This window comes from Mustela putorius, unplaced genomic scaffold (assembly GCF_011764305.1).
Source record: "Mustela putorius furo isolate JIRA1106 unplaced genomic scaffold, ASM1176430v1.1 tig00001059_pilon_pilon_pilon, whole genome shotgun sequence".
Classification (NCBI taxonomy): Eukaryota; Metazoa; Chordata; class Mammalia; order Carnivora; family Mustelidae; genus Mustela; species Mustela putorius.
Window position 1 is genome coordinate 2941773 of NW_025421553.1, and position 26923 is coordinate 2968695.

The 26923-nt window shown below is 47.6% G+C and overlaps 1 protein-coding gene across 4 annotated transcripts in view; it reads left to right on the top strand.

Moving 5' to 3' along the window:
- The window catches only part of MCC (MCC regulator of WNT signaling pathway), a 433071-nt gene that overhangs the window by 344697 nt on the left and 61451 nt on the right, over positions 1 to 26923 (top strand). For all 4 annotated transcript variants that reach the window (XM_045087128.1, XM_045087129.1, XM_045087131.1 and 1 more), the window contains 3 exons: positions 1725 to 1867; positions 17103 to 17266; positions 19263 to 19469. In XM_045087128.1, the coding sequence (XP_044943063.1) occupies positions 1725 to 1867; positions 17103 to 17266; positions 19263 to 19469 (514 nt within the window). The remainder of the gene's footprint in view (positions 1 to 1724; positions 1868 to 17102; positions 17267 to 19262; positions 19470 to 26923) is intronic.

Consider the following 26923-nt stretch of genomic DNA (forward strand, 5'->3'; position numbering starts at 1 on the left):
TTTAAGGTGGCTATGAGTGAATTTGCAAATGCCATTTATACAAAGATACAGCAGCATTTATCTGGCTTTCTTGGCTGTAAAACCATCTCAGCCAAGCTGAAGCTGATTACATTGGCCATGCAACAAAGGTAATTTATTCATCATACACAAAACCACCCGTTAACTAAAATCAGATTTTGTAAGTGCTGATGGAAAAGAGAGCTGATGTATCAGGGCACAATTACCCTCTAGACGGAAAAGGCTACTCTTAAGGTACTTTTTAATTGTTTTCATTCCTAAACCTAATTATTGTTAGCTTTGCAGGTGTCTCATAATTAACATAGTCAGAGAACATTAACCTCTATTTTTTGCCTTCACCACTCCCATTCTAATTCATATTTTGCATGTCTGGGGGCCTAATATCTGTTAAAAGCCTCCCCAGATTTCTGGATGGCTTTTATTAAAAACCCCTTATAAAGCAGGGGCTCAGCGGAGTTCCTTCCCTGAGATGATGTAAATTTCTCGAGAGAAGAACTCTGGAGAGTTCTTCCCATTGTCTAGTTTATAGATGTGTGTCCCCAGCTTAAAATGGCGGTTGCCTCTTCCCCAAGTTCCATTTGTCACCCATTACCATCTTGGTCTACCCCAAACCCAAGGCTATAGACTCTCGTCCCTGCTGGTGTCCACAACGTCAAGCAAATGCCAAGCCAAGAGGACTTCTCTTCCTGGCTTTCTTCTCAGACATCCATGGGCTTCTCAGGCTCAATTAAATCCCCTGACGATTTTCTGCTCTGGTTCACTTGCAAAATCAATGCTTCATACCAGGACTGACTTTTGCCCTCTCCATGTCTGTGTCCGGTGTGTGTGTGTAGTGATGGCAGTGGTGTGAGGAAGAGGTATGCATGCGCCTTGAAAGACATACTATAATGGTAAGCTCCCTTCACATGCCCATAGCTAATTCAGGGACCAAATGTTGAAGGATTGTGAAGGCCTGAGAAGGGGCAGGGGTATGTGTGTGCCATTACAACATGGCAGCATTTAGGTGTTGACTTCTTGTTTCAAGTGCTGACTGACGGAAACAGACCACTGAGTGGCGTCCATTCATTCGCTGTGTCCATTTTTCTCCTCCGCCCATCCTTTTTTCCTATCCCCTAACTCCATGGACTTGCTTTAGGGAAAGTAAGTATGGCATTTACCCCTCAAAGTATCCAGGTTGATGTGCACAGGTGAGGTGCTGGTTTTCTGGTAGCTCCAGCCCCAACACCTTCTTATATCCTCTTCCAAGGAGAACACCCACCAGCGGGAACCCTCCAGGTGATGGGATGTGACATTCCAGTGCTCCGGGCTCCTGTTTACTTTGCTCACTCTAGCCTCAGTACTCACACCAGTTTTCAGGGCTTGGGTTCTTTCTCACATCTGAGAAATTAGAGGAGGTGAAGGAAACTAATTTCTTGCAGAAATCTTAAAAGCAAAAAAATTTCTACTAGGCTGTTAGATGGATCTTGTTCATCATATGTGTAGGTATGGGGCCACAGGAGCAACCTTTCAGTTTCACATGCAGACCGTAGAGATGACTGAATGTTTGGCCTGGAAAGAGTCCTAGCCCATATGGCTGAGGAGGGTGGGCAGGGGGAGTAGATCTGTCTGCTTTCTCTCTGAGTACCTTTCTTGTCTTTAGAAGTCACGTTCTCTAGGAATTTGTCTTCTGTCTCTGCCAATGGTGGCTGACTCTCCTTTTTCCTCAGGGAGGAAGATGAGTACTCGGAACTGCGATCAGAACTCAGCCAGAGTCAACATGAGGTCAATGAAGATTCTCGAAGCATGGACCAAGACCAGACCTCTGTCTCCATCCCTGAAAACCAATCCACCATGGTCACTGCTGACATGGGTGAGTCTGCCTGCCACTGCATGAAGCCAGAGTTTGGTTTCTGGATTGTAATGGGAATTTTAGAAATAGGAGGCAGCCTGAAATAAAATTTAATTAGTCAAGGAGTTTGGTGAGTAGATGGAAGCATACCTATTTGAGTCCCTTACATGCTACTGTGTCGGAACTAAAGGGGTGAATGAACTTTCCATCCTGATGTTTGTGATTCAGACATAGATCACCTCTATTTGAACATTCTGGAGATGGGGAACCATCTGAAAAGGCTATTGTAGTGTTCCGAGTTCCAGTAAAATATGAGCTACGAGGGCAGGAGTGGGAAGGATGGGGTGGGTGGCAACACATTGTGGTGGAAGAACCAATTGGTTTTAACAACTGTTGGCTCAGAAGGAATCCAAAATGACTCTAACCTGTTGATCCTGAGTGACTAAGAGAACGATCATAGTCTTAGTAAGGATGTTCAGTTGAGAAATGAGTTGGGAAATAAATATATTGTGTTTGAGGTTGTAGAGAAATGTCCATCTGGGAATACTTGGTTTGGTGTATTTTAAACTGCAGGTCATGATGTGTTAGTCGGTCTTGAGATTAAATAAAAAATATTTTTTAGGTGAAATCAAATAGGAAAAAAATGAAATGACAGTATTACTTCATAAGACTTAATTGTTGAGTTATGTGTATATGTAGAAAGTTGCCAAATGAAATGTTTCTGCTGTGCCCTGCAGTCAACCCACAAAATGTTGCAAAATCACAGGTCTACTTGGAGATGCTTAACCGGATCTTTGGAGAGATTAGGGTTGGGGATAAAGGCTTTGAAGTTCTGAGGTAAGGAGATCTCTGTGGTCAAAAGGGTGTGGAGTTAGAGAGGGAGGAGCACCATATCTTAGGAAATGTTCACATGTAGGGAAGATAGAAGGACTAGGAGAAGGGGGAATAAACATAGTGTAAATTTCTTAGACTCTAAACTTTTGTTGGGGAGAGAGACTTGAAATATAATACACATTTATATTAATTTTGAAAGTGCTATAACATTAAGGAGCATAGTACCATGAATTTATCAAAGGAATTTAATTCAGTTTAAGATTCTAGAAGAGCTTCTAGAAGTGACATTTGAGCTGCGAATTTATCAAAGGAATTTAATTCAGTTTAAAATTCTAGAAGAGCTTCTAGAAGTGACATTTGAGCTGAGAGCTGGAGGGTAAATAGGAATTAACCTGTTAAAGGAGGAGATGCATTCAGGGGAGAGTGGGAGGAGTGGATGCATTCAAGGAGATGGAAAGAGATTGTGGAGGGCCCAGAGGTGTGAGATGCAGGCTGGAGAGGTAGGCGGGAGCCAGAGCATGCAAGGTCTCGTAGAGCATGTTAGAGAGTTTGACTTTAATCAAAGATGCACAAGAAACCACTGAAAGATTTGAGTAGTAGGGGAAGGGGATGCGATGGTCAGGTTTGCATTTTGAATCAAACATTCTGTGATAGAGAATCAGTGTATCAAAAATGAATGGGGGAGGCCAGCTAGGAAACCATTGCGAAAGTCTCAGTGGACATGATTATTGCTAGGTTCAGGGCGATGGTAGTTAAGCTCTAGAAAGATTTAAAGTTGGCAAGATCTGCTGGAGGATTAGAGAAAGAGGGGAAAAGGAAGTGTGCATGTGGAGATGTTCTCTCAGTGTCTAGATGACAGAGTTGGCGGACAGCACCGCCGAGCACCAACATGGGAGCTCAGCGAAAAGAGCCAGGTGGTTTTGCTTTGAGTTTTGTCTTGTTGTACTTGAAGGAAGTGGGAGTGCAGGGTGGAGCGCCTGTGTTTCATTTGGGCGTAAGTTTGAGGTATCTCGAGGTGTCTGGGGGGAGATGCTTCCAAAGGCAGCAGGTATCCATGAGAAGCCAAGAGGAGAGGTCTAGGCTGAAGAAAAGCAGTGAGGAGACACTGGGTTATGTGCAGTTGCTAAAACGGTGGAAAGCTGTGGTCGAGTGAGGAATGTGGAGAACTGGGGCAATCGGCCAAGGAGGAGACCCAGCAGAGCTCCTGGCAGGGATGCTCCCAACGATCATTTTAGTCTCAGTTTAAATGCACCCGCTCTGAAAACATCTCATGGGCATCAGTCTGCTGCTTCCTGTGTTCACTCTGGCATTACCCCTTTTGTCTCCTTCTTCTATTGCACTGGAATTTTAAATGATGTATTTCTAGCCCTTTGCTCGACTGACTCTCCTCCTAAACTCCACTGGGCAGAAGTATGTTTATCTACTAGCAGATCTCCAGAGCCCGTCAGTGGGCCTGGCACATAGCGTGTGTTCAGAGGTATTAGCTGGGATGGACGAGTGAAGCAGTCAGCAAGTCCTTCAAGCAGTCGGCCAGCCAGAGCTATAGGAGGAAGGGAAGAGAGCCATGCCTGGGAAGTCAGTGGGCCAGAGAAAGCTCTGGAAAGGAAGGGGTCAGCAGGAGGGATGGGCACTGAGGCCAACAAGGTCATGGAGAACTGTATATTGATACTGATGTGATCCCAACAGGAATGGAGTAAGAAGTGGAGGCCTCTCCTAGGTCCTCAGGCTCTAGGCTTCAGGCTGAAACTGCCTCTCTGAACTCACCTGAACCCCTCTCTTGGGCTTCGAGAGGACCATCCCAGCTGTGGGCCCAACTCCCACGTGCTGCTATATACCAACCCCACAGTCTCTAACCCTAGTGTTCCCAGGCTTCTGGGCTCTGCCTTCCAGCCTCGGGGGTGGGACAGGTGCAGACAGCCAAGGAGCTCCCCCTCAAGCAGAGAGATACGTCTACGCCAGTCCCTCCATTCATGCCTCTGAACTCACATTTTATGAAATAAGTGCCCCACAGTCCAATAAAGTTTATCAATCAAGTAAGGTTGGGAAGTAGAGGATGAACCTACTTCATTGGGCCGGGCATCTTCCCTATGGGGCTTCTCGGAGCTTCTGACAGAGCGCCCAGTAGCTCAGGCTGTCTCCCCAGGAGCTGGTGTCTGCCTGTCTGGGCTGGGAGCTGGCTTCATTTTCCCAAATGATGAATCTCCCATCCTTCCTTTCCATCCTTCTTCCCGTTATAAATACACGTTCACTATAGCCAGGGGGAGCGTCTCTGCCAACGAGACTGAGCTCCTGCAGGGAGGGGATCCCATCTGCCCCATGTCTGCGTGTGTGTTCTCTGCCCACAGAGGCGGCCTTGATTCGTTTATTCAACAACTCGCTGGATGCTGGGTGAGGGACCCGGGGTGTGAGACACAGGATCTACCCTCAGATCACTGTCATCGCACGCTCCCATCTCTCACACCGAGAATGATGCCCTGACTCCTGGCCCTGGACTGTAGGCCCTCACAGAACTGGGTGTCCCCCCACCTTAGGCCACATCCTCCCCATCCCCATTTCTCTCCCAGCTCTGGCCACGCTGGCCTCCATGGCGGCCCCTCACACCTGACCAGCTGTTCCTCCATGCGGCCCCTCACACCTGACCAGTGCTCCTTCCCTGAACCGACCCTCCGCTTCCTTCAGGCCTGCGTGGAGCACGCTGGCCTTCCCTCACCCTCACTGCCAGGCACTCTCTCCTCCCTTTCTGGGTTCACTTCTCACAGCACTTAGCGCTCCCTGGTGATGTGCTGTACGTGCCATTCTTTGACCGTGTATTGCGAGTTGTTACCAGTCTCTCACGCGAGATTCTAGAAAGCCGGCACCACCAGGGCAGGGACGTCAGCTGTCCTGGCTGCCAGTTCCAACAGCGCCCACGCAGGGGAGGCACCCAGATACCGGGGAGCAGCGAACACCGGCTTGGAGCTCACGGTTCTCTGGAGGTGCATACCAGCAAGGGAAAATGACCCACAGTGACGTGAGGCCCATGGCAGGAGGTAGACAGCAGCTACTAGCCACACCCCAGGGGGCAGGAGCCTTGGGGAAGACATCCCTGAGGTCGCATCTAGCAGAAGCTGAGGGGACAGGCAGGAGTGAGACAGGTGAAGAGCAGGGGCAGGAGGAGAGCTCGGGAGGCAGAGGGCCTGCACCTGCCAGTCCCCAGGGGAGGCGGGGCGCAGAAAGGCTGCCGCAGGGTGCATTCCCCAGGTGTGTTCATCGGGACCGGACGTCTGCCTCTCCATACTCCTGCCATTTTCCAGTTAAACTGCTTCGATAGGGAAAAAAGCTTCCATATATAAACACCATTATAGGAAATCATTAAAAAGCAGCATTTCATTATGGTTGCTATATTTGCAAACCTGCATTAGCAGCCCGATGGTTTTCTTGAGCTGGATTTGATAGGCAGAGTTTGCTGCGGTGTGTTTGCAGATCTTCATTCTAGATTGCAGGAGTTATGCCATCTAGCCCCTTCATCAGAAAGCACTTTTCTTTTGTTTTCAAGCCCCACCCGTCAGAGCCCTTCTGCGCCTGCGGTAAGCTGGCTCCTGGCTCCTGTCCTTGGGCCCAGGATGAAAATCAGCAATTTAGAAAGTGCTTTGATTTCCCTGACCAGTCCCTGGCAGGAGGAAGGTCCCGGCAGTGTCACAAGGCATCTTAAACTGTTCAGACAGTAGCTCTGTTCAAACCTGGCCACACAGTTTGGAAAATAAAGGGAATTAAATAGACAAAGACAAGATGGGAATCGTAGCTTGGGACTTCTCTTCTCTCAGTTTGGCAAAGAGCTCTAGCTCAGAGAGGCTGGCTCTAAGGGGTAACACGATTCCCTCACTTAGTGTCGAGCGTTTACATGCCTCTGGGTGTGTAATCCTCAACATTTGAGAGGATGCCTCTCTGCTCCTCCAACATTTGAGAGGACGCTCCTCCTCTGTAAAATTGGGCTCACAGGGATCAGAGAGGGTGAGTCACTTGTCCCAGGCCACACAGCTAATCAGTCGCTGCTGTTGCCGGCGCCTGCGGCTCTGCGGATTGCTTCACTCTTAAGCGCCGCTGCCTAAACAGCGAAACGTGCCTCGGGTTAGTGGCCCCCTCCCTGCAGTCCTTGGAGGTCTCCAGTGCTCACGGGGGAAGTCAGGGAGCAGCAGTGCCTAGCTTTATAGCAGAGTGTTTGTTGCTAATCGAGATCTTGCAGCCCTCCGTCTTAGAAAACAACGCTTTGAGGCCAAGTGACTCTGGGGGTTGCCATAGAGCAGAGCACAGATGTGTGTGCACGGGCTCATCACGGCCTGCATGCGCGTGCGTGTGCGGTTGTTCCCTGGCCGACTGCTTCTCTGCTGTGTTAGTGGCATGGCAGAGCTCATCCAGAGCAGTTGCTCACAGAGCAAAATCCTCGGTCTGAAGGACCTTGGCACAGCCTGTGTTGGGTTCTGTTCCTTATTTTGAGCTCTCCTCTCGTTTTAGGTGAGAAATTCTTATTTTTCTGGAATCTGGCAATGCTCAGCTATTATCCCCTTAGGGATGAAAGGAAGCATATGATACCTTGTTTGCTGGTGGGATCACTGAGATTGAGATTTCCTCCTTATGAGTTGTTTTTGGAGGACAACCAAGGAAGAGTTTACACATGAGACCTGACTCTTTGGCACGGCAGTGACTTTGCGATATGTTTAACGTTAAAGCCAGATTTTCCTGGCTTCATGGCGGATGAGGCTTAATGGCTTCAGGAAAAATGTTCCAAAGTGTCAAACAACCACTCCCAGTAAGGAGAAGGGGGATCGGGCAGGGAAAGGCAGCCCTCCCTCCTCCAGAAACGATTTCTGCAGGGTTGTGAGAGAAGCGGTTACAAAGGCAAAAGGAGCCTGTCTGGAGAAGATTTGCATTTTGTTAGGAGCGAGGGGACTAGGCAGCCAGTTACTCTCCAGCAAAAAATTTTTTTAAAACAATCAGATTATTTTTAACCTAATTCTGGAACTTTGAGGAAATAGTCCATAGGTTGGAAAGATTAGATGGAGCTGAAAATGGCACCTTGAGTAGTGGATAGACTAGGCTGAGCCCTTTGTTGCCTGTTTTCCCCTTCTTACTTTAATTGGGCAGCTTAATTTCTCCCAAGAGGTTCACAGTGTTGGGCATCCCTGAGAACCAAGCCCAGAGGAGATTCAAAGGTTTGCACATGGATTCACCGGAGGACTCTTTGAGGTGACTGAGCCTGGTCAGACAAGACCTGTCTGAGAACATCACCAAGGCAGAGTGACTAAGGAGTCCATCTAACTTATTCTGGAACCTTCCTTAGAGTAATCAAGCTTGAAGGCAGGAAAGGTCGCTACCCCCCATTAGTTTATGTTATTTTGGAATATTTCCCTCAAATTGTACACAGTGATTTTTTTCAGCCCCTCAAAGACACTGGGGGTATAAGATGCAAATGGCAAGGGATTGATCCATCACATTTGTTCAAAATGCGTTCCTATAGGGGCACCTGGGTGGCTCAGTGCGTTAAGCCTCTCTGGCTTCAGCTTAGGTCATGAGCCTGGGGTCCTGGGATCGAGCCTCACATCGGGCTCTCTGCTCAGCAGGGAACCTGCTTCCCCCCATCTCTCTCTCTCTCTCTCTGCCTGCCTCTCTGCCTACTTGCGATCTCTGTCTGTCAAATAAATAAAATCTTAAAAAAAAAATGTGTTCTATAAATGTTGGGATTCAGGAACTCCTTTTTATAATACAAGTAGTCTTGATTTTCTAAACGCCAAGTCCCTTCAGGTTAGATGGGTTTTTTGGTTATCTGAAACTCATGACATGTTATTCCTTAAAGCCAGCATTATAAAGAAGTGTTTGCTTCCAAGACCAGTCCGTGAAAGCCTATTTTTCATCTGTAATGGGAACAAAGTATGGGATCTCAAGAGTGTTCCTACAACCCCAACCTTTGTTCTGGGGGAAAGGATTATGTCGACCACATTTGGCTGTCAAAGGCCCATCGACCCCATTCTTCAGGAAGTTTTGGAAATTCTTCCATCCCTGCCACAGTAAGAGCCTCAGAGTCTGGGACCAATACTTACCGCCTACTCTGCACTTGTCACTGTTCACTCTGGAGGGCTTGAGGCAAGGCCTGTCTGAATAGGGCCCTCGGGCTGAGATGGGAGACCAGGCACAGAAGACGGGCCCTTTGGACCAGAGGTTAGTGAGCCTGGGGGACAGCCGTCAGAGGTGATGTTGTGGAAAAGCAAAGTGACAATAGCAAAAATGAAAGCAAATGCAGGCTTTTAAGATGTGGCTGACGTAGAAGTCCTGAAAATACAGCTTCAAATGGCTGACATAGAAGTCCTGAAATACAGCTTCGAATGGCTGACATAGAAGTCCTGAAATACAGCTTCATTTTCTTGGGGAAAAAGAAACCTATCCCTCCTGGTGAAGTTAGGACCCAACCAGGGTGGTGGCTGGTGGCTCCCACCCTCACCCGTGCCTGTGACCTTGGGGAGGTGATTTGGGTATGGCAGTGACCCTTTCTCAGGAGAGCATTGCGGGTCCCATGGCTGCACTGAGAACTGGGTCATCCCTGGGGGTCCCCATGTCACATCCAGACTCAGTGCCCCCCGTGTTCTGTCAGACCTTCTGACCTTGAACGATAAGGTGTTTATTTCCCCCTCAACTTTTTATTTTGAAAAACTTCAAACTTACATAAATGGTAGAAGGAACCCCGGTGAACCCTTTGCCTAGACTGACCGGTCATTAACGTGACAACACATTTGATTTTGCCCTCACACGGAAATAATTTCTCCGGAGCTATTTGAAAGTAAGTTGCAGACCTCATGATGCTTCATCCTAAATAGATCAGCAAAACCTCTTAAGAACGGGGAGCGTCTCTTTTTTAACCACAGCGCTTTTATCATACCCGAGAATTTTAACCCAGATGGAACATTATATATAGTCTGTATTCAAATTTCCCCCAAATGTACCATTCATGCCTTTTGTTGCTTTTGTTTAATCCAGGATCCAGGCAAGGCTCACACATTATATTTAGTTACCACGACTCTTTAAACTCCTTTCATCTAGAACAGGTTCCCCCCACCTTTCTTATCCTTCGTGACATTGACATTTCTGAAGAGGCCAGGTTTGTGGTGCCGCAGAACGTCCTCAGTCTGGATGGTCTGGTTGTCTCCTTGGTATTAGATTTGAGGTGAGCATTTTCCACAAGAATTCACAGGGGCGGTGAGACGCCCTCACGACGGGGTCGCCCCAGGAAGTTCGCCATGGCCATTTGACCGTCAGTGGCAATGTTGCAGTGTGTTCAAGCTGTAACAGCACCATTCCTCTGCGTCCTCTTGCCTTCAGGAGACACAGGCCCTGGGCCTGCTACACGGGGTGCAGCCTGCATGGATACGGCCTCATTTCTTTCTCACAGACCTTTCAGGCTCCTCCTGGCTTTTCGTTTTCTGTGTTGCGTGATTCTGCTCTGGCTTCCTTCTTGCTGCGTGCTACCTGGAGGAAACTGCTTATGCTGGAAAGCCACAGCCGTCCTCGTGTCAGCCCTGGAGCCACAACGGGGGCCGGGATGTTAGGTCCCCAGGACATCTCTGCTGGCCTCTTAGCAGAACGCCTACATTGCCACTGAAAGAATCTGTAGCTCTTTCCTCTCTTCGACCTGTCTTACAAGGTGCACGATGTGTGCCCATCAGAACAGAGGTGGGGGGGATGTGTGCTGGCCCTTGGAAGGCCGTGGGGGTTGCGGTTTTGCCCTGAGCTGCTGCACCGCACAGGGAAGGCCTTTGGAGTATGTGCTCAGCAAGCCTGCCACTGCTTCTGTTTCTCAGACTGGCTCAGGTTCACTGTGCCTGGCAGCTCCAGCTTGAGCGGACATATCCCCCTCCGGGATCCAACCAACAGAAAGCTTTCTGCCTTCTGAACAAGCCACAGTCTGCCCCAAGACAGGTCTTGGATTTGAGGATTCTTTAGCTGTGAGAAGACTAACAAAACCCAGCTTCTTATAAAGTTGATGTACAGAAAGTCTTTCCTTTCTTTTACATGTTCAACTCAGGTAGTCTTTACTGAGCACGATCCCATGCCCACTGTTGTGAGCATCTGGGAACACAAGAACTAATAAATAGTCATTTGTCCCCAGGGCTGGGCTTGGTAGGGTTGATATGTCAATTATAGGAGTAGATCCATTCTGGTACAGGTAGGTACATAGCTCAGAATTAGTTAAATCAGGGGAGTGTTTCTAGTGTCTAAAGTTTTATTGGGGTTAGGGTTTTTACAGGGGGTTCAAAAAAACAAAGAACAGGCAGCCTCTGACACCTAATTCCAAATGAACCAACTGTGACATAGTTTCTTGAATGGAGCTCAGGTAGGCTGAGTTGATCCTGAGGGAGATAGAAGAAAACTCTAGTGTATCTGTTGAACGAAGCAAGAACACTGGTTAGGCTTGATTTTCATAGCCATGAACGCCCTCTGACCCTTCTCCCGGGTTTCCCTAGTACTGGGGTCTTCCCTCAAACAGCAACATAAAAACCTAAGCCTCCGGGGTCTGTCAGAACAATTAACCCGAGCTGTCATGTCTTCAGCTCTGAACTGAGAGCCGAGGCAGGGTGGCCGATGGACCGGGGTAGCGAGCGGTGGAGAGGGAAGTGGAGGGGCGCCATGGCCATCCAAGTCCCAAGGGGCCAGCTGCCGGCCGCTCCACAGATGGTCATGTGAGGAGCCAGGCCCGGTATTGCCAGACCTGACTCGACAAGAAGAGCCATAAATTCTAATGACTTCCAAATGCCGACGATTAATTCAAAACTGCTTCAGAAAAAACCAAAACCCAAAAAGGCCGTGCCAGACGTCCACGTCTGCCGTCCAAACGACAAGCATCCTCCTGGGCTGCAGGTGGCTGCGTGGCCTCCTCTGGTCAACGGGAGGTGCTCGTTCCATTTATTCATCTGTGTCCTCTCTCTCATTTTTACAGCAAATTAGACCACTGGAAGGCACAGTTTCGAGAGTGTGTGAACTTACTCTTCCCAGAAATCCCTTCACCTTGTACTTTCATGGCCCACTGCTTTTTTTTTTTTTTTTTAAGATTTTATTTATTTATTTGACACAGAGAGGGATACATCACACAAGTAGGCAGAGAAGCAGGCAGAGAGAGGGGGGGAAGCAGGCTCCCCGCTGAGCAGAGAGCCTGACGTGGGGCTCGATCCCAGGACCCTGGGATCATGACCTGAGCTGAAGGCAGAGGCTTAACCAACACTGAGCCACCCAGGCACCCCGACCGCTGCTTAATTTTAATTAAAGATTAGCATAAGAAGAAGCCATATGAAATCTGCCTCTCTTTGAAACTGGGTCTGAGGAGCTTGGTAACCACATTGCTTTACACCATATATGAAGTCCCAAATGCTTTCAATTCTTTCAGCATCTGTCGCTGAAAACCCACTGTCTGTCTGGGGAAACCGGCATGCTTTCTCCTCTCTGACAGGAGGGGTTTCATTTTCGCTCTGGCTGCCAGGAAGCTCAGGGCTAAGTGGAAGAGTCAGCCCCAGCAGCTGTGTGAGCCTCCATCGGCATCCTTGGCCTTTCCCTGGGTCCGGTCACTCTGTTTCCCCCTTACGTGCGGGTGTTTGCTACAGCCCACTTCAAATTCTTCTTTGGAAAGATAAAAATAACCTCTGTTAAAAGCATGTGTACCCTATATGAAGGGCCTCCTCTTGGTCGTCGGCATGTGGGGCCAAGCCGTCCCCTTTCTGGAATAAACAAGGCACGGCATCGCCTTAGGTGCTCCTTGTAGTTCAGCCTGCGCGTCCCCCTCACGACAAGTGTGGGGTTCGGTGCACTCGGAGTGCACTCAGAGCTGTGCGACCCTCACCACCATCCATTTCCAGGACTCTCTCCTCCCAAACAGAAACCGTGGGTCTGTAAGCAATTGCCCCATTCCCTCAGCCCCCGGTGAGCTCTGCTCTAGCCCCCTCATCATTTCAGGGGAGTCATGTAACATCTGTCCTTTTGGAACTGACTTATTTCCAGTATAATGTCCTCAGGGTTCATCCATGTTGTAGCACGGGCCCACCTTTCCTTCCTCTCGAAGGCTGGGCGGCCTTCCCTTGTGTTTCTGGGCCACATTTTGTTTTTCCGTTCGTTGGCTGGTGGATACTCTGGCTGCTTCGGCCTTTGACTATTGTGTGTAAGGTTGCTGCGAACATGGGTGTGCAAATATCTGTTTGAGCCCCACTTCCAACTCTTTTGAAATTGGATTGAGAAATGAGATTGCTGGAGGATAGGATAGTTCTATTTTTAACTTTTGAGAAACGGCCATAGAGTTTTTCACAGCAATTGCACCATTTTATATTCCCACCAATAGGGCACAAGGACGCTCATTTTCTCTGTGTATCCTTTTTTTTTTTTTTTTTTAAGATTTTATGTATCTATTTGACAGACAGAGATCACAAGTAGGCGGAGAGACAGGCAGAGAGAGGAGGAAGCAGACTCCCTGCTGAGCAGAGAGAGCCCGATGCGGGGCCCCGATCCCAGGACCCCGGATCCATGACCTGAGCCGAAGGCAGAGGCTTAACCCACTGAGCCACCCAGGCGCCCCTTCTCTCTATATCCTTACCAACACCTTATTTTGTGTTGCCGTTGTTGTTGTAAATAGTAGCCGTCCTAATGGCTTTGAGGTAGTATCTCGTTGTGGCTTTGATTTGTAAATGAGGCACCTTGTGCACTGGAATACCTGGTCCCTGTCTGGGTTTATCCTGCTCCTCTGGTCCCTTGGTTTAACAAGAGGTCCCTTAATCTTTCTTGTAGAGACTCCCGCTTGCCTCAGCCTGTGGTGTTGTCACGCTCATCTGTAGCAGGGGCCAGACCAGGCAGAGCATTGTAGGTCGGGAGGAGGGATTGAGAATTTATTCTGACTTGATATCTAGAGGAACTTGCCACAGACCCTGAAAGCTACTTCCACCCTGCCTGGAGCAGCACTGATGCTCGGGGCGAACGGTGGTGAGTGATTGGTGCCGGGGGCGGGGGGGAGGCACTTGGGGGACCCAGGACAGCTGCTCCTGCCAGCCTAGCCAACTTGTCCCCCTAAACTGAAGAATGACAGAAAGACAGCCACACATCACCCAATCACTAGTGGGACTTGTGTCAAACCACAGCGCAGAACTCAGTGGATAACAGGCGGGATTGTGTGGAGTTCATCATCCAGCTTGTGCCTTGGAATTTTGGCTTCCTAAGACCACAGAAAACACTAACGGCCCTCTTTGGTTCAAAGGGAAGAAGCTCAGCTGTTTTCAACCTGGATGTTAATTAACACACCCTCCTCATCTCCCGATTCCCCATCCTATCCCAGCACCAGATTCTCTGTGGTCCCTTTCACCAGGATGCTAGTGAACAGCTGAGAGAAGAGACTGTGGCATTTCCTCATCCATCTGTGGGACTCTCAGGGTTGAGGAGAGTCTCTTACTTATTTTTGTACCCTGCTGCTAGCCTGAGGCCAGGACTCAGCAACTGTCTGGTTAAGCAATGAGAAAGAAGTCCTGGCCAGATTTGTACACCTTCCCCCTGTTCCCGAGAGCCCAACATCATCGGCATGCAGCCTGCTTCCACCTCTCAGGTCCTGCCAGAAGGGCCCGGAGCAGACATGTCTGGTGTGATCACTGTAGCAGGTGGAGCTGTACTAGGGAACTCCAGATGGAACGGCTGAATAGAGCCATCTTTCTTCTTCATCCTGCTCAGAAGCACTTAATAGTGCAAATAAATCAGGAGTGTATGTGAACTCCAGCTCCGTGGACCAGGGACCCTACAGCTCAAGGTAAATGATCATTTGGAGAAATTTCTCTGATTATTACTTAGAATTAATCATCAAATCCAAGACCAGAGAGAGTTCCAGTGGCACATGCTGGACCTGCTTACCTTGAGATGATGGTGGGCACCTGTACCCCTTCTCCAGAGGGCCTTCTGCAATGAGGACTGTCCCCCAGTGGTTAGCAGCTCAGAGCATGGTCTGTGATGAAGACAAAAAGCATATGGTTGATGTAAAACCCACTGCTGCTAGCCGTCTGGGTTTCCAGTCTATCTCTTCAATACCTGATGTGAGGTTCATATTTGCTCACTTGAAAATAATTCTTGATTGCCTACACTCTTCTGTGGTGGAGATACAGTGGTGAGGAAGATTAAAGTTTCTTCACGGAGCGCACATTTCAGTGGAGAAGAGATAATGAACGCATAAGTCAGATCAGATGGTGGTAACTGTCACAAAGAAGATAGAATAATGGAGTAGGGACTGAGCAGGGAGAAGGGCGGAACCATGGCTTCGAAAGGGAAGAGCGTGGCGAGGAGGTCCCATCTGACTGAGAGCTGAGTAAGCGGAGACTTGGGTGGAAATCTGTCAGAGGAAACAGCAAAGGAGAAGGAGGCCCTGAAGCAGGCAGGGGATTGACCTGCTCCCGGGATGGAGAGAAGGGCACAAGTGTGAGCAGAGCGAGTGAGGGGGAGGCAGGCAGATGAGAAGGTCAGGGTCTGTGGTTCTCACCCTGGCTGCATATGAGAGTGATCTGAAGGTCTTTAAAAATTTCCCCAGTGTCAAGCCCCACCCCCCAGAGACTATGATTTAATTGGTCTGGGGTGGGGCCCGGACATGGGTAATTTATAAAAGCTCTGCAGAAAATTCCACAGTGCAACCTGGATTGAGAACATCATCAGTCTTGATCATGCAGAGTCTTACAGACTCTGGTGAGGAGTTTGGAATTGAGCTGCATGACAGTGGGAAGCCATTAAGTGGCGTGGGCTAGGGGAGTAACATTGGACTTATGTCCTTGAGAGGTTCACTTTGGCTGCAGTGTGGGGAGTGGAGGTTGGTGGTTGTTTGGGTGGTTTAGCAAAGAAGTGATGGTAGCCTGAACTGTGTGTGGTGCTCTCCGTGGAGATGGTAAGAAGAGGTCCCTTTGGGGATAAGTTTTGGAGGTGGCACTCTCAAGGTGAATTGGGTTTAGTATGTGAGACAAAAGGAGATGAAGCTTGCCTGACAGGTAACCTGAGTAACTGAGTGGATGGTGGTGCCATTCACAGAGATGGGAAGGAACAGGTGTGAAAAGGAAGCGGAATATTGGGTCCATTGGTTGCTCTGAAAGCCTCAGGCTGTCTTCTCTTTAGATTCAGGTAGCTTAGAGATCCAAGCAGTCAAATAAGGTTGACCAAAAGATTCTCATGTACCGTAACTATAATACTGAGCTTCTTGGTGTCTTCCAACGGTAAGCACCAAAAGCAATGGCCTGTTCCAGTGCATGGAAGCTAGGATGAGAAGGGAGGAGGAGAGAAGATGAGAACTTGAAGACGTTGAGCTTCTTTCCCATAGGAATCACACTGGGTGTAGGGGAGGAATGCCCTTGGAGAGGTTGTTTAACACCTGTCTTTCTATAACCCAAAATAGAAAGTTACTTGTGTTGGACTTTAAGGGGAATTTTTTTCCCCCAGCAGAATTATCTTCTAAAATATTTGTAGCTCATACTAAGATTATAATTAATTTTTCTTCCCAGACCAGGCCTAGATGTCCAGAAATTAAAAGTAACCAAGAGTTTTCACCTGGGTGGCTCAGTTAGTTAAGCATCCAACTCTTAATTTTGGCTCAGGTCATGATCTCAGGGATGTGAGATCAAGCCCCGAGCCATGGAGCCTGCTTAGGATTCTCTCTCTCCCCCTGTCCTGCCATACCCCCACTGTTCTTTCTCTCTCTTAAAAAAAAAAAAAAAGTAAACCAGATTTTAAATTCAGAATCATGTCATTAGAATGACTTACAAGACCTTCACAAGGAGAACAGTATGAACTTCAATACAAGAGTTTGCTTTTGCCCTGAGGAAAAAGTGGTTTAAATTGCAATGGTAGAGTACATTGGTTGGTCATATCAGGAAAAGGTCCTCATTAGATTCTCACTGAAGGCAAGGACTGTCTCTTACAGTTATTTATTTATTTATTCATTTTGAATGCTTAGTGTCTCTGCTTACTCTGGGCCTTTTTGTTTTGTTGAGTAAAGTTCTGAGATCTTTGCTGAAACTCTTTCTGGAGTCATACTTGTCTGAATGGCTAGGGAGGAAGGTTGACCAGAAGGCTTCTGAAGTCCCAGCAGCCTCTTGTGAGACCCTTCCTTGTTCTTACCAAAGAACTTGAGACAGAGCTCCCTTCCAGAGAAAGACCAGAGCATTTAGTGTGACATGGCTGGCTGGAAAATGACCATGGTCTGGAACTCCTTACTAAAGGCTTTATCTTGGCTCTCAACCTCAGAAGTGGGCCAGCAGCCTGTGACATGAGGCCTCATCGCATTACAGTGTAGAACATCCAGCTTCATCGCCATCCCATTTTACCCGACTGGGTTCCTCACAGTGAAACGGAGCGTGTACATTGCCTGGCTGCTTGCTGACCTCACCATGTCCACCTTCACTCCCAGATAATTGCAGTGACCTGAACTCCGAGCTGCAGAGGGTGCTGACGGGGCTGGAGAATGTCGTCTGCTGCAGGAAGAAGAGCAGCTGCAGCCTCTCTGTGGCCGAGGTGGACAGACACATCGAGCAGCTCACCACGGCCAGTGAACACTGTGACTTGGCCATCAAGGTATACACCCCCCGCCTCCTGGCTGGCTCTGTGAGAGCCTGCGAGGCAAACGGTCAGATCTCCTTCTTTTGAAGTGTGGTTTTGTTCAATACCTGTTAGGAATGAGTGTTTCTAAGAAAACCATACTATACCAGGACCACCCAGGAGAGGTAGGAGCCCTGTAAATTTTTGCTGGGAGTCAAGGTCGCTTGCTGGCTTTTTAGCAAAAATGATAATTTCGTTAAAATCTCAGACTCCTAGATTGAACCATATCATTTTATCGTAGTACTCGCAAGTTGTAGGATTAACTTGGAAGTTTCATTTGAGCGCTGAGGCCTCTAGTATATTAATTCAGAAGTTAGCGATTCATGGCGCCAATAACGGGGAAGGGAGTTCAGGGCCTGAGTGAGTCATCTATCCTGAGCATGCTGGACGAGGCCTCAGCCACCCTTCCACAGCCACCATCTTGGTGCCTCAGGAGCACGAGAGAGGAATGGGCTGCATCTGCCCAGACTCCTCATGAGCAATGGGAATGCGAAGGCCTAGTGATACTGGGCCTCTGGTATCCGTATATGACTTCACCACAGCTTAGTAAGTAGGCATGGCAGTTCAGACTGAAAAGTCTGGGAGGCGCCTACATAAAGGAAAAATGTGACACAATAATAGTGCCCTTCGACACTAGGCCCAAGTTTCTATCCATAGGAATCCTGGTAAACCATGATTCATATTTAGAACAAGCTGGTTTTCCATCTTATTCATCTCAATTATAAATATATAGTTGATGTGGCTTGGGGAGGCAACCACGGGCGTTTCTTTTGTTGGAGTCCCCCAGGCCCTGTATTTGATTGTAATGTCACCTTGGCTGTTAGTCCTGGTCTCAGCACTAAGGACTCAGCATTGAGTCCTGCCTCAGCCCCCTCAGCGAGAGGAGGTCAAGGGTTTCTGCCAGCCAGCAAGGAACAGAGTGGGCCTGGAGCAGGGCTGAGGAGAAGAGCTTCAGATCTGAGGGGAAGGATGAGGCCCCATATGTGGAAAGTGGCGGCAAGACTTGGCTAACATTTTCATCGTGGAACCAATTCGGGCATCCAACGGTGTAACCCCCTCACATTTTTACATTTTTGAGACCACCTGTTTCTCCTCCCATCTCTTCACATCTGCCTTCTGCCCTGCATGGTACTCCTCCCTCTTTTTCCCATATCACTTGGCTTATGCCTTCTATGCCAAAGGGCAGCAGATGTGAACGAATAGTTTCTGAAACCAAGCAGAATTACTTCTTCCTTTTTTTCCCCTAATTTTATGCTTGTCTCTTCTCCATTAATACTACATTTTAAGTGAATTTGTAAAAATCTCTCCAAGTACTATTAAGAGTCTATTCTTTTTAGCTCATATCTGTTTTATTAATTAATGAAATCCCTGCTGTCTTAGAAGCATCCACAATGAGCTTCGTCTTTTCTGTGTCACTGAGGTTTATTTTTGTCTTTTACATCTTGGGACTGAACCTCATTCACACCCTCTGAATTCTGATATGACACCGAAAGCTGGAAATGGCGATGTGACTTCTGCCATCTCGGAGTTGCAAACATGGGAGACCTATAATTTGGGAAACCTCAAGCTAGTTTTTCTATGCTTGTTTGCAACGTCACACTTGCACTATGAAGCCCACTAATGGGCTTTCTGTCTGCTTCTATGTGTTTACCAACTCTAGAACATGGACTGAGGACTCAAGCATTTGTGTGGATGTGGCCGTTAGATCCACAGATAGACAAACATACCATATAGGAACTAGGTTGTTCGCATTCTGGGGACTGTTAAGAGACACAGACTGTGGCCCAGGCGAGTGACAGAGCCTTCTCTGAAAACGGGGAGAGGGTGATTTGGGGGTAGTCATGGCTACCATTAGCATTGAAAGGATCATAGAAGCCATTCCCCTGTTGACACTTGCTCCCTGTCCTGCCTATTTTTTTTATCCTCTCCCTTGTCCCAGAGAACCCACTGGACTTGTTTTTGTGTTTTCCAGACAGTCGAGGAGATTGAAGGAGTACTTGGCCGGGACCTGTATCCCAACCTGGCAGAAGAGCGGTCTCGTTGGGAGAAGGAGCTGGCCGGGTTGAGGGAAGAGAATGAGAGCCTGACCGCCATGCTGTGCAGCAAAGAGGAGGAGCTGAACAGGACCAAGGCCACCATGAACGCCATCCGGGAGGAGCGGGACCGGCTCCGAAGGCGGGTGAGCGCGCCAAGTCCAACATGGCCAGGCCTTCCCCCTCGGGCTATGGGGCTGGAAGACAAACAAGCATATAGAGTCAAGGGCAACCCCAAGAGTTTTGTGGCGTTCATAGTCTTGGGAATCTCCTGCCCTTTCTAATCAAGAAGTCATTCTCCAGAGGGGAGTAGTTTGAAAGCACTGAGATGTGCAGGTAAGATTTAAAAAAAACAAAAAAACAAAAGAAAACCACTCTTGTCTGGAATCACAAGTCTAAGTGGATGGTAAAATTCTGTCAGCGCAGTGATTCTCACACGTTTCTCCAGGATATGCATGTGTTCCCCAAGCTCAATTAGAGTGTACTTCTTTTAAGATAGACCAATAATATTTTATAATTCACAGAAATATATAGACTTTTCCCCTCTGCAGTTCCTTCTATAAAGTTTTCTCTAAATTTATGGTACCTGCTGTCACCTGCAGTGAGTCTAATGTGAAATGCCCTCTCCTCTGGGGCATGTAGGAAGGTTATGGACACATATGCGTGTATGTGTGTGTATATGTATGTACACGTGTGTCGTTCCTGGCCATCACCCCAACGTACCAAATGGTTCTGTGGCCTGCAGCCGCTTCCAGAGCTACTTGCCTAGGACATACACCCATTGCAAGAGGAGCTGATATTTCAGCGGAGTCATGTTTGGGAGAGTTGTTAGAGCCCTCTGTTTTCTAAAGACGGAGGTTTTTTTGTTGTTTTTTTGTTTTTCTCGGGAACCCACAAGTACCTCTTTGTTTCTCTGTGAATTTGATTCTGTGATTAGTCTGGAGTAGAGCAATGAGTTCTTCAGTCAGAAACATACCCTCTGAAATTCACTTTGAATGACTAGACTGGCTTTACTCTTTCTCAGTCTTGGCGGTATTAGCAGCTTGCTTTCCAGTTGTTCTGAGTGGCCGTACTACACACAGATAAAGCCAGCTTAGAGGGGAAAGGACATCTACTAGACCCCTCATCCTTCACCATCGCTCTTGCTCCCTTACTTTTTTTTTTTTTTTTTTTTTTTTTTAAGATTTTACTTATTTATTTGACAGACAGAGATCACAAGTAGGCAGAGAGGCAGGCAGAGAGAGAGGAAGGGAAGCAGGTTCCCTGCTGAGCAGAGAGCCCGATGCGGGGCTCCATCCCACAATGCTGAGATCATGACCTAAGCTGAAGGCAGAGGCTTTAACTCACTGAGCCACCCAGGTGTCCCGCTTCCTTACTTTTAAAGACCATAAGGTCAGCCTCTGTACACCAGTCTAAATGCACACACAAGTTTTCTTGGTTGCCATTATGCATGAATATGGAAGAAATGACCATTTTGAACATTACCAACTCTTACCCTCATTTGTGGCTAATGTCATAGTTAAAAGGCCAGCATTCGCACCTCTCCTATCAGAGCATGATTTTGTCTGAACTCACGTGCCTGACCTGGTTTTCAGCCCCCAGCTGTACGGAATGCCTTTCTCCAGCCTGGCATCAGCAGGTGTAAATCATCCTAGTCAGCAAAGACTTTATCTGGGCAAGCTGATGAAATGTACTTAGGGCTGAGGCCCACTCCGCCTGGAATTTCCTGGGTTACACTCCCTGATTGTTATGACTAATGCCCTAATTTGGCATGCTTGCTATTAGTGTGCACATTCTGATGGTGCACATTTCATGAAGGAAATGCTGGTCTTAGTCGTAATTGCACATTGTGGTTTAGAATAAATGTCCTCCGCTCAACTTGAGTTACTAATGTAGAAGATAGCCCTGCATGGGGACAAGCAAAGGATGAAAAGCCAGTTTCCCTTCTGTCCAAGAATGTTCTCCAACTCTGGAGGTCAGCATTAAGAACAGTACAAGGTGGTGGTACTGTTACGATGTACCTGGGGTCACAGCTTGACCTTCCAGATCACTGTGAGCCTTGAGCAAGTTACTAACCTCTCTGCACCTCAGCTGACTTCTGCCTTAAAGTGGGAATAAGAATGGTATCGAAGGCAGGAAAATCAGTTAATGCTCCTAAAGCACTCAGACAACCTTCATTCTGATCACACTTAACTCCTTTTAAGTTTTGTAATTAATATGGTTTTAGATCATCTGGATTTCCATTACATCCACATCATAAACTGTTGAGGAACTTGTGTCTCTTCCTCGACTGGAAATGTCCTCAGGAGTGTGGACACCAACCCATGGCTCATTTTCCTGCATTTCAGAACTAGTTGCGGGTCTCGTGAAATTTGCTAACTGCCTCTGAATGCCAGTTTACTAGACTTTCAGTGTTGGCTTCTTTCCACCCACCACCACCCAGTATATTTCATTTCCCTGAGGAGGAATCTGTCTCTTGTTGTTCATTTTCTTCTGTTCTTCATTATGTGTCGCTCTTTGGAATGACGGAGGAACGGTTTCATTTCCATCTCTGTGAAACCACGTGATACGTGGCTTGATGGCCCTTGCTGGTTTTAGAGCAGGTCTGAATTCACAGTTCATCAGAGTTCCCTGAAAAGCAACTAGGGCCACTTTTTTTTTTTTTTTCCATTACCCACATTCACTGTATAGAATTCGAACTGACCAGATCAATAGGATTGGTGCTTGCCCCCCTCGCCTGTAATTAAACAAAGTGCTCTCAGTAGGTTTTCTAACCCTTGCTCAAGATTTAATTAAATTAGATCTTTAATGTCAGTTAACAGATTGGGCTACTTGGCAGAGCAGTAACTAAGGAGCAACAGGCAGACAATTTTTATTATTGGCCCCAGCTCATTATTAAATGAGATGATCATTTATTTCTGCATGCTCGGTAATATAGCCACTCATTTCCTCACACTTAAAGAAGTGGGCTTAATTTAGGCAAGGTAGAATTAATTACCCTAGAAAGGAAGCACTCGGCTCTTCATTCATTGATTCGTTTCACAAATATGATTGGCTGTCTCCTCTGTGCCGGGTAGAGAGGTTGCAGTGATAAGCAGGACACAGTCCTTGGCCAGAAGAATGTTGGGGAGACAGGCAGGTCAACAGGTTGTTCCAGTGCTGTAGGGAGGGTAGAGCACAGAGGACACCTGTACAGTCCACAGGAGGGACACTGGATAGTAGGTCCAGCTTCTTTACATTGTTTTCATCTCTTACCTAGTAGTTTAGGTCGACTGCCAAGTAGCAAAAATGATCAGTGCTTTCCTCAGGTAGTTGAGTAAATCATAGTCTGGTAAAGTTTTTGGTAAATCTGTGACCACAAGCTCATGGTTCTGTAACCCACTGAGTCATAGCCTTGAATCAAAATTAGGCCACACAAGTTCCTTCTGAGATTTTGTACAAATTCTTCGAAGTGTTCTGCAAATTCATGGCCTAGGGTGATGGTGGGAGTTTGTTCTGTGTACACATCCCACCTAGGTATTTTCAGCGTATCTGGAAATGAATTTCTTCAGCTTCTTCTGGGCTTCTTTCATCCTTGGGATCTGACTTCTGCTTTGAGTCTCTGGCCATCACCACAGTCAGTTCAAGAGACTAGAGGACACACTGTCTTGAACTAAATAAAAGTCACTCAAATCTCAAATTTTTCCCTCTCTGCTTCTTCTGCTTTCCCTCCCCATGTCTTAACAACCCTTAGTGTTAGTTAATTGACTTGTCTGGGGCAGGAGAAGGGAGCAGTATTTCCACTAGTGATAAGTCGGTTTTTTCCAAACCTAACTGTGGTGTTACTTTTATGAAGGGATTTCATTGTTCTGTGTTTGTAGGACCCATGTAATACAAATGCAATCCCCCAGTTCAGCTAAAATCTTTTAAAATATAAACGAGAACTCAGCTCCAGATTTTTTAATGTGGCTCCTTGGCCAGGAAACAGGACAAGTAAATTTCTAGAATGCTACAGTGCCCATTTCCTCTACCTTAACCCCATCTTACTAAATAGGAAGTAGCCCCAAATCCCTGGTAATGTCACCTTTAGGAAGGAAGAAAGGGGAAGCTGGGAAAGGAGGAGGTAAAAAGAGAGAAATTTCCTTCACACATTGTACTCTCTGAGGACCATGAACGCTGAAGCATTTCAAAGTAACAATCCTGTCATATATTCCTTTGGGCCGTCTTTTTTTTTTTTTTTTTTTAATTTAAGGTTGTAGTTTTATTATTTTTTTTTTAAGATTTTATTTATTTAGTCAGAGAGAGAGAGCAAGAGTGAGCACAGGCAGACAGAGTGGCAGCCAGAGTCAGAGAGAGAAGCAGGCTCCCTGCAGAGCAAGGAGCCCGATGTGGGACTCGATCCCAGGACGCCGGGATCATGACCTGAGCCGAAGGCAGCTGCTTAACCAACTGAGCCACCCAGGCGTCCCAAAGGTTGTAGTTTTATTATAACAAATACTCAGAAGCAGCCAAAATAAGGAGGCACAGCTCTGGAAGGGGTCCAAAGGCAGACATTCCTGTTGTCTTCTCCAGGTAGAACCCTGGATGATGTTACCTCCTCTTCAGGCAGCACAAGAGTATTGCCAACCAGGGAAGCTCACTCAAACTTCAGTATCCAGAGTTTTTATTGGAGTTTCACAATGTAGGCATCATTGATTGACTTATTGGCCATGCGGCTGAACTCGGTTTCCAGCCCCTTCTGCTTCAGTAAGATGAGGCTGAGATCGGGTAGGCTGCTTTTAGGTTTGTGCTTCTGATAAGCAGGCTGGGGCTGCACGGTGTCTGCCCTGTCCTTCTCCTAGAGATCCAGGAGAATGCAACAGTCCAGGGCTGTGCAGCTCTGTCAAGTATGCAACACACAGGTCAGGCGTGTGTCCCATGAACTCACCAACCAGGGCCATTTACAGAGCATCCTCTTCTATGACCTCAAGGCCCTCCCCCTGGAGCCATTAGTTCTAAATCCCATTGGTGTCAGTTTCTAAATACAGAACTGGTTCCACACGCCAATTCCGCTTTCAGTATTATCTCCAAGGGCACTCATCCCATCAGTGGTCACGTTTAAAGAAGCTGGAAAGGAGAATCCAAATTAAGCCAAGGGGCCTCTTAGAAGCCCCTGTGTGTTTTACTGTGTAGTTTTTTCTACTCATTCATTCATTTATAATATCTATTCACTAGGAGGCTACCCACCTCTACCAGGAAATGAGATTTCTACTGTCACACTGACGTGTCCCGAGCACGGTCTGTCTCTGAAGCAGCCACTTACTTGGTCTGAACTGTCTCCTGTCATATGCTAAGTCAGTCTCTCTTTGATATTTTTAACTGAAAACCGGTAACAGTGGAGATATTTCTGGAAGTGAAATTGTTGTGACCTTATGTAGGTTAAATAAAGATTCATCTCCGATTTGCCTTCCTTGGCTTTGAGTCCCATCTGAGCTCTTTCCGTTCTGCCTCCCCCTCCATGATGCTTTTCTTGACCACAGTGTCTGGATGTGGAAAATGCAGGGCTGCAAAATGGTACTTTATATTTACTATGAATTTGTATGTGTATAAATTTACATTGGCTATGTGTGCATGTATTTAAAATAGACCAGAACAATGTAAAAAAAAATCTCAAAATAGTTATGGTGAGGAGGGGAAGCAAGTACCTGGGAGTGTCTGTCAGAGGCTACTCAGAATTTTCCACAGTGTTCTGATTTTTTTTTTTTTTAAGATTTTATTTACTTATTTGAGAAAGAGTGCACGCACAGAGGGAGAAGAAGAGGGAGAAGCAGACTCCCCACTGAGCAGAGAACCCAACGTGGGGCTCGATCCCACGACTGTGGGATCCTGACTTGAGCTGAAGGCAGGCACTTACCTGGCAGAGCCACCCAGGCGACCCTGATTTTATTTTTTAAATGAATGTGTTTTTTTTTTTTATACCTTTTTTTTTTAACGATTTATTTATTTATTCATTTGACAGACAGAGATCACAAGTAGGCAGAGTGGCAGGCAGAGATAGAGGAGGAAGCAGGCTCCCCGCGGAGCAGAGAGCCCGACGTGGGGTTCGATCCCAGGACTCTGGGATCATGACCTGAGCCGAAGGCAGAGGCTTAACCCACTGAGCCACCTAGGCGCCCCTAGGCATTTCTTTATAAGAAAAAGACATGGCTGGTATTAGCTCAGCTTACATTCATAAACAGTTTGGAAAGAGAGGAAGAAAGCGAGAAAGACCACCTGTGATAACACTCCTAGCCCTAATCTGGCCACAAAGGAGGGAGCAGAGAGGAGTGGGGTCTGTCTCCAGGGCTCTCCTCCCAGCTGCTATTTTGGGGGTCTCAGGTGACTCTTCTCTGGTGTAGCTGATCCGTTAGCCAAGATGAGAATAGGCTACCCAGCCGTGACAAATGAGCTCCCTTGATTCCAGTGGCGTGGCACCCTGGAATTTCTCGCTTGCACGGCATGTTCTGCACAGGTGTGGGGATACGAGCACACAGAATAGCACAGAGCTCTGCTCCGTGTAGTCCCTGGGCGGGGCAGGCTGATGTCACCCATCATCTAAAACGTCCCTTGATGGGACCCACCCCACTCACCGTCCATTGGCCAGAACCGGACAGATGCTCCCCGCAACCACAGAGGGACTGAGAAATGTGAAGGAGCACGTGGATATTTGCGGAGCAGAAAATGTTCCTAACTCAGCTGGTTTGTTTGCTTTGAGCTTGACGCCAGATAGACTTGGACGTGAATCAGGGTGCCAGAGAAATGGGCTGTCTGCCCCTCCATCTGGCGGTGGCTCTCCGTGCGCGTGTCGGAATCATTGAAAACTCTTCTGGAGGATATGTGCCCAGGCCCTTCCATGAGCCACCGAATCAAGGAATGGGGCGCAGGACCCTGGCACGCTTCTGCTCGTCTTGATCCTGGCAAGCGCTCGAGGAGAGGAAAGAGAACGATCCCTCAGTCACCCACTGGACGTGGGCCAAGAGCCTCTCTGGGCGTCTTCACCTCTGCTCCTGCAGGGCGAATCAAAGAGAGGACCTCAATTTTTCTGGCACCTTTTCCTCGCAGCTGGACTGCTCTTCCTGGGCCACAGTGTGGTGGGGATGAGCCCTGTCTCTGGGCAGGAGCCACTTGCTGTAAAGAGCCTGCCCTGCTCTGTCCGCTCTTGGGGGGTCACAGGAGCGAGAGGAAGAATGGCAGAGAAGGATGTGATTGTCCTAGAACCCAGCAGGACATGGGCACCCGGAGGCCCCCAGAGGCAAGGAGGCATTGGCTGGCATGGTGTGTAACTCCCCATGCGCATCTGGGAGAGGAAAAGAGCTTTTCAAGGTGCCACTTAGCCACTGTGATCTTTTCTCTTTTTTTGTTTTTTCCTCCCCTCAATGCAATCCTGATAGCTTAATTTTAAAAACCTGCTCATATTGATAGTATTACATTCTCTGAACATTTTCAGAGTAAACATTACCCCTCTCAGACTAAAAACAGATCCTCTGACGGCAAAGCAGGATTTAAAGCCTAAACTTTGAGCGTTTGCTTGTGACAAGCAAGGATGTAGGCACGTCTCGTTTCCTGTGTTCCAGAATCCTACAAGACCGCTGCTAGTATTAAA